The following is a 7,743-nucleotide window of genomic DNA, read 5'->3' as shown; positions in this document are numbered from 1 at the left end:
GTGTGTGTGTGTGTGTGTGTGTGTGTGTGTGTGTGTGGCTCAGCAGCTAATTTGCAGTCAGGACGTCAGTGTCTCTTACGTCTGTACTTGCACTAACATCCGTCCTATAAAAACCGCTGTCATTCATCCAGGAAGCCACTTGTAATCAAAAGATAAAAACTTTTATACCAAACTTTTAACAAAGATCATTTTATGTTGACAGAATTACAGCCATTTAGGTGAAACCTTGAAAATTACATTCCCACACAGCACCCTCTAACACTCGGCCCAGATACCACAAACAATGARGACCCTTCGGTCGCCCAGATGTGATTTGCCAGAGGTGGTCCATGCATGAACCAGCACCACATAAACCAAACCACAACCGAGACCTGGCCTACATCTAGTTGACAAAACCACTCTCCATACCAGCAGCACCAGTTTGACCCCAGATCTGAACCACACCTGTCTGCTTTGTGGGATTAAGCACAATCTGATGTGTTGTTTGGTGTTGCATGATCTGTCAGCACTCAGGTTATGTTTTGTGAACGACTCTCAGCTACTTCCACAATTAATGTTGGCTCAGTATTTATGAAATTCACAGAGGTGCAGCCATTTTTGTCTAAAGAAAATAAGTAAAATTTTATTTAGAAATAAATTTCTTAGAAATAGAAATAAATTCACAAGGTGCTGTATAATCATCAACAGAATAAGAAAAAGAAAAACACAAATATGAAAAGGAAATCCAAAAAACAACAGTTGCTTTTCAGCTGTGGCAGCCATCTCGAAACAAGTTGACTCCAAACGTTAAGACTTACATTCATTGATTACTTTGAGAGTTTGAATTTAGACCATTTCCATTAAACCCCACGTCAAAGGATCTGAACTGTCTTTAATTTTCCACACGTGTCTGTTTTTATGTCTCTTCAGGGGAACGGAGGGACAGGACCAGTGTCTGCAGATGAAGGTGTTGAGGACGTAGCGGGTGGTACTTACGTTCGATTTGATGCTCCTAAAGCTAAGATAAGGAAGAGCTGGCCTGGTGTCCGCGGTACTTCTTGTTTTTCATCTTCTCTCCTCTCTGATCAATTACRCTCTGACTCCAGCAGATAAATGAGAAATTTAAATGCTTTTCTTGGTATTGACTGTTGAGAGTCTTCCAAACAGCCCAYCTCACTGAGGTGAGTCATTAGGTTTTTGCTCACTGAAACGAGTGTTTGTGTTTTTCTCCAACCAGACATGATCCTACATCGTTACGTGGTGTCCCGTGTGATCTGGGCCTACATGCTGTCCATAGCTGTGACCTACAGCATCACTCTGTGCCTCTTCCCCGGGCTGGAGTCAGAAATACGAAACCACACCCTGGGGGAGTGGCTCCCCATCCTCATCATGGCCACCTTCAACATGTCCGACTTTGTTGGCAAGGTCAGCAGAACTTGTTTTGAAGTGTATCTATGACAAAACATCAGCTCGTGGCAAGAATCAAACTTTTTTTTAATTCAGCTGATGTGAAACTAGAAAAACATAGATTTTCATAATTTCCAATCAATAAATGTTCCATATAGGGTTGTAGCCAGAAAATAATTTACAGGTGGGAATGACTGAAAGGTACAGGGCCACATCCGAACTTAAACAATTTGTCGTATAAGATGTAACTTTTTCTTGGCAGGCAGACTGCAGATAAGGCAGATATTCATGCAGATGATGATGGCTGCAGTCAGGGGCGGAGCCAGGGGGTGGCCATGGCCACCACAGACAAATCTTTGGCCACCACAGACAAATCTTTGGCCACCACAGGCAAATCTTTGGCCACCCTGCTGTACACACTCCTTCTACAGTGAAACAAGCTTTAGGGGTGTAATAATCCTCCTGAACAGTTGGTGGCAGTGTTTAACAGTTTGAAACATCACCAAGCTCAAAGAACTGACAAAGAAGTGATTTTTTTCTTTATATATAGAAAATATGCCTATGTAATCTGATTTATGGTGACAGATTATTTTTCACCATAACACAGTGTCATTTTCTGTTCTGAAGGCTGCATGATGCTCTGTCCCTTTTGGTTATGAGTAGACTTATCACTAAATCAGAAAAAGTGAAACGCCCCTTTAAATTCACTGTGTAGTTATCAGTATTGTACCTGTTCATTGGGTAAAATTATCAATATTAGTTTTAAACATGCAGTTGAAGGTCATCATTATTTGGCACAATGATGTGTTAAAATTAAAAATAAATCAATAAACAATATAAAAGTGAAAAGCACCCCTAAAGTCATTTGATAAGATAAATTGTGACACATTAATTAACCTTATCTCAGCTGTAGCAGTGAGTTTAAAAACAGGATAATGAAACTAGTTTAATGAAGAATTTGTCTCTGAAATAATTATTAAATCAAGTGTTTATTTGTGGAGGTAAAATTATGTTTAATAACTTGGTAAAATACTCCAGAATGCAGGAAATGGCATCTATTTTACGGCAGCACYWCGGRTCAGTGGTTAGCACCGACYCCRCACAGCAAGAAGGTCCTYGGTTCGATCCCCGGTTCGGACCTGGGGTCTTTCTGTGCGGAGTTTGCATGTTCTCCTCATGCTTGTGTGGGTTTTCTCCGGGTACTCCAGTTTCCCCCACAAAAACATGTACAATAGGTTGCCTTCAGGCCCAGGCCGCCCTTGAAAAAGAGATCTGAGATCTCAATGGGACTTGCCTGGTAAAATAACAGTGAATAAAAACAAACAAAAAAAATTTGTTCAAAATTTTCTTGGGGAGGATCCCCAGACCCCCCAACAGTTTGCCCCACCCCACCTTTAAAATGGTCCTGACACCCATGTTTCACCCAGGTAGTCACTACCTGTATAAGGACATAAGGAAATGACAAAAACACAAAGATCTCCAGAAAATTTCAAGTAAAAAAATGATGTAATTTTCCTGGCCACCCGTGTGAGTAGTGGTCCCAGTCTGGCCACCCCTGAGAAAAATGTCTGGCTCCGCCACTGGCTGCAGTGAAATGCTTAAACAAACTGAACAAGAACTCGTATAAAGTCATATAAGTGATTTAAAAAAAATCATTTTGTTGTTTCCCAGTGAATAAAACATGGTGTGCCATTACATCWTGTCTCAAATATGAAAGCAGAGCACCACCTACTGGGTTACTATAGAAATCAAAAGTGGACAGATAGAGGGAAAAATGCCTTATCTTATGATATGATAAATACAGTACAATATCAAAATGCATTTATAATGGGTTTGAATGAGTCCGTTTTTTGTAAAATGTCTGGGAGTTTACAGCAACACAGAACATTTTCAATTTGGTTAAAATGATTTTTTWAAAGGCTTTTAGGATTTTTGTGGATTGCTCTTGTGTCAACAACACCCAAACATTTCAAGTGAGCAAGTATGAAGGAATTATGTTCTTATTTTGTAAATGATATGAATTATAAAAWGTTTTAGTCTGGATTATGGTGGTTCTGAGACCCTCCATACTCACACCTAATATACTGTAACATCTGCAGTGTGGTAGATTTTACTGAGTGAAGAAAACTCAAAATTATTTTTATATATGTCAGGTATTTAAGTCAGATGAAGCACTAAATGAGTAACAGTGCTGCTAAATTTAACTTTACTCCTCAGAGGTACAGAGAGGGAAGTGATTATCTGACTAAAAATAACTTTATAACAATTAAAATGAAAACCAGACATGAAACAGTTGGTGCATTTTTACTAATGTGAGRGCACAATCAAGCACAAATAAGAACTTCTCCATCTGGTCCACAGTTGCTGAGATTAAATAACTAATTTTAAAAACAAGCATTTTATTGGAGACACTTTCTTTCTTGCTTGTTTTCTCCAAAGGTWTTTTGGAACTAAAATAGGTCTTAGTTTCTCTGCCAGGTTAGTGAGGCTGTGCTGGCAGGACCAGAACAAGGATAGACGCCTAAAAAAACTTTAAAAAAGCTTTTTTTAATCACAAGTTTGAGAAGAATTATTGCCAAAATATAACTGCAAACTTGTTTCATCAGAAAAGGAAGAAAAATAATATTAAAAGATTTTCAGCTGCCGATCAAAACTTAACAGAAACAACTTCTCACTCTTCTGTAGAGTAAAATACATCAACAGGTTTTACAAACCTTTACCAGTGGCTCAGACAAGAATGAATCATCATTTAAAAATAARAATTTCACAGTCTTCCTCACATCATCAGACCTGTGTTCAACCAGGCTGACAACTCGGTTCTGGTATTTTTTCACACATTTGAACAAAAAATGAATTATTAATGTTATTAGTAACACCTGTGCTTTCATTGCTTCAACTACACCTGAGTGTCAGTCAGCAAAATGAACCTAAAACACCCGTATGAGGAGACATTTCCTGTCCAACAAGTCTCCTGACCAACCTGCTGTCACACTGACTGAACAAACCAACACAAAGAGTTGTTGTTTTAATGTTTCTGTTTTAGTAAAATCTGGTTAAGTTGGGTTTTTATTCTGATAAATTTCATTTCAAATGGTCTGGAAAAGTGAGAAAATAATAGAAAATAGAAAATGATCAAGACAGCTTGAGTATTATTGTAATGTCTAGAGCTCATCAGGTGCCATGGTTTGAAATAAAAAGTGATTGGTTTAAGAAACAAAGATACAATATTATATCTTGGTGGGATGATTGAATTTTTTGCCCTTACGGCAGGGCCATATGTGCATTATGGTGGCCCTCAAAAGACCAGTTATTAAGTTTGACTTTTCATGTTTAACATTGACTAAACATGAAACCTTACTTGTCTCACTGACACGACTGAGCCCCGTTAACAAAAAAATACACAGAAACAACTGAGCTCTACGTGGTATTTCCTGCATTGAAACAGTGTTTTAACACATCCTCTTAAAATACTGCATGTATGACTGACTAAATGTGAAATAAATAACACAGAAATACTATTAAAAGTAAAAGTAAGATAGTCTTACTCACTGTTGAGTTGTAGTGAGTAGCTGCAGTCTTTCTGAATTCTCCCTCTTTGCAACAGGGAATGTCCACTGAAGGTGTGCTCCAGTTTAAATGTATGACTTGTAAGTGGGAAATTTCCACTTCCTATCACAACTGGCAACAGCAAAAGATTTTGCCAGCTGCCTGTTTATCATCAGTGCTGTCAGCAGCTTATTTAAAAAAAATTAACTACATCTTCAAAGCTCTTGTGGGCCACCTAAAATGCAGTGGCGGGCCACATTTAGCCCACAGGCCTTGAGMTTGACACATGCACCTTCAAGGCTCACTGTGTCTGAAAATAACATTGATATTTTGAATTATACAGAACTTAGAAGTTTATTAGACCCAATGATTACTTTCTCAGTTTTATTAGATTCTGTCCAGTGGTTTATCAGATATTTTGCTAACACAGAGTGAGTGAGTTGCAAATAATGAGAACGCCTCTCAGCACACGACCCCTTGACACCTGGCTCCACTGCAGGGGAGAAAAAAAACATTTGAACATTTCAGAAAAACTTTTTTTTTATGAATTCAGTATTTTTTTCATCCATTGTCCTGGCAGCCTCACTGATCCTCCCCCTCCCCCTGTCCTCAGATCCTGGCAGCGCTGCCATACGACTGGTCCGGAGGCCGCCTGCTCTTCTTCTCCTGCCTCAGGGTGGTCTTCATCCCTCTGTTCGTCATGTGCGTGTACCCGGCCAGCTCGCCCACGCTGTCCCATCCCGCCTGGCCCTGCTTCTTCTCCCTCCTCATGGGGGTCACCAATGGTTACTTTGGGTCGGTGCCAATGATCCAGGCCGCTGGCAAAGTCCCACCTGAGCAGAGGGAGCTGGCAGGTGAGACGTGGACTGAGCAGGCGGACAGTTTCCTGGAGTCTGGGTCTTTGTTCAGTCCGGTTGTTTAGATCTGTTCACTCAGCATCTTCATATCAAAGCTCCAGGTCCAGGCTGGTCCACAGAGGTTATAACATTTCTATAAAKCAATGTTTTAAAGGGAAAGRTCAGCTGTTTTAACGAGGAGTTCTGTTGTGAACTGGACTTGTTTTAATGAGGCAGTGACAGGTTTCAGTTTCGGCCTCTCTCAGACTGGCTGTTAGCTCGTCAGTCCGACCAGAACTAAATGTTTTATACAAACTGAGGTCTTTTGAAGAGTTATCTGCAACAGGTAAYATATTAATTGCTCATAACCTCCCTTCACAAACCAGATCCTCCAGGATTTGAATCTATAAAATCCTGACCTGACCCTTCATGATGTGGTCTCCTGCTCRTTCTGTCTGCAGGGAACACCATGACGGTGTCCTACATGACGGGTCTGATGATCGGCTCCACCGTGGCGTACGCAGCTTACAGCTTCACTGTTCCAGGAGGAGCAGGAGGAGCAGGAGGAGGAGTTCTCCATAAGCTCAACTCTACACGGTACTGAAGGTCCACATGAAGCCAAACAAAGACAGCAGAAACAAACTGATCTGAGTTCAGCTGCGGAGGATGAGAAGAAAGAAGGGAATAAAACTTCTGAACTCGTTTTCTTCAGCTTGGTGAGTTTTTTTTTCTTTTTGTGATGAAGATCCAAAGAGGAGCAGCCCCACATTTCCTCTCTGAGGGTCTCACGGTGAGAACCACTGCTTGCGTCAGAGCCAACAGGTCGTCTGAAGTCGAGTCATGTTTCACCGCAAGTTTCAAGACGTCCCTGAGTCACGAAGAGTCGATGGGTTCAAAAGCTCTTTTCACAGAGATTTTATCAGCTGGAAGTCATTAAAATCATTCCACCGGTTCATGCAGAAGGAGGGAGGATCAGAGAGTTAACGAGACTTTAAACCTTTAGAAATTAAATAATGGTTGTGTCTCAGTTCAGGGCCGTGGMCCGGTCCATTTCGTGGGTTCCTCCTCATGCAGCCTTTAAAACGCTGAAAACATAACTGCATCTGATTCATCCCAGCCAACAATATCCCAGGATTCATTGCACTGTCATCAGTTTTTACAGAAAAAAAAAAAAGACAGAGTTTGGAAAGTTTTTTGCGGACCAAAAAATTTGTTGTTTAGCGACTTAGCTGGAGAAATTTACGCTGTAATGTGATGGTAAACGACATTTAATTACAAGTACAAGTGGTGGGCAGCACTAATCTAAAAATTAGTTCCACTAGCCKTAAAGCACTAACTCAAATATTTAGGTCCCCTAATTCTAAAGCACTACCACACTAAAAATATTAGCAAAAGCTAATTCTAAAGCACTAATAACCCAGTCAACCCATGAACATTCTTCAACAGACAACATGKGTCACATATTGTCATGTTGCTCTCTTTAGATTTATCGTTGACATTCTACATCTGTATTTGGGTTCAWATGTTGTCACCTGGGGGATAAGTGACACATATGAACAAAATGTGTGACAGATRTCACCCTCAGCTGTTAACACTAAAGTTGATCAATAACATTTATAGACCTCAGTTAGTGCTTCTAAATTTAGCCTATAAATTTAGCAAGTGCCAATAAATTTTTAAATTAGCAAAAGCCCTAAAGCACTAATCGGGAAATTTGTTCCCCTGTTAGTGCTTTGGTGCTTTAGGGGAACTGTGCTCACCACTGTACAATGCACATTTTGATCAGACCCTTGTGAGCATGAAGAGTGACAACCACAGGAGTTAAAACACAATGTGATATATTAAAAACCTAAACAGCAGCTGGAGCCACATTAAATCTGAGCTTCACAATAATATTATAAAGTCAATGGGCCTCATGCAAGAACATGTTCGTATTCTTATCCTAAATTTCTCTTACTTTTGTTCGTATGATGGG

General features: G+C 40.1%; 1 protein-coding gene across 1 annotated transcript in view; it reads left to right on the top strand.

The window, feature by feature from the left end:
• slc29a4a (solute carrier family 29 member 4a) overlaps positions 1-7,128 on the top strand; it is a 27,267-nt gene extending 20,139 nt beyond the window's left edge. Inside the window, exons 8-11 of the mRNA XM_014012876.1 lie at positions 910-1,030; positions 1,217-1,404; positions 5,546-5,786; positions 6,230-7,128. Coding sequence (XP_013868330.1) covers positions 910-1,030; positions 1,217-1,404; positions 5,546-5,786; positions 6,230-6,372 — 693 coding nt within the window. The 3' untranslated portion in view covers positions 6,373-7,128. The remainder of the gene's footprint in view (positions 1-909; positions 1,031-1,216; positions 1,405-5,545; positions 5,787-6,229) is intronic.
• Positions 7,129-7,743: the final 615 nt, after the last annotated feature.

This window comes from Austrofundulus limnaeus, unplaced genomic scaffold (assembly GCF_001266775.1).
Source record: "Austrofundulus limnaeus strain Quisiro unplaced genomic scaffold, Austrofundulus_limnaeus-1.0 Scaffold96, whole genome shotgun sequence".
NCBI classification, from domain to species: Eukaryota; Metazoa; Chordata; class Actinopteri; order Cyprinodontiformes; family Rivulidae; genus Austrofundulus; species Austrofundulus limnaeus.
Note: the sequence above shows the minus strand (reverse complement) of the source record. Positions and strands in the feature narration are given on the sequence as shown.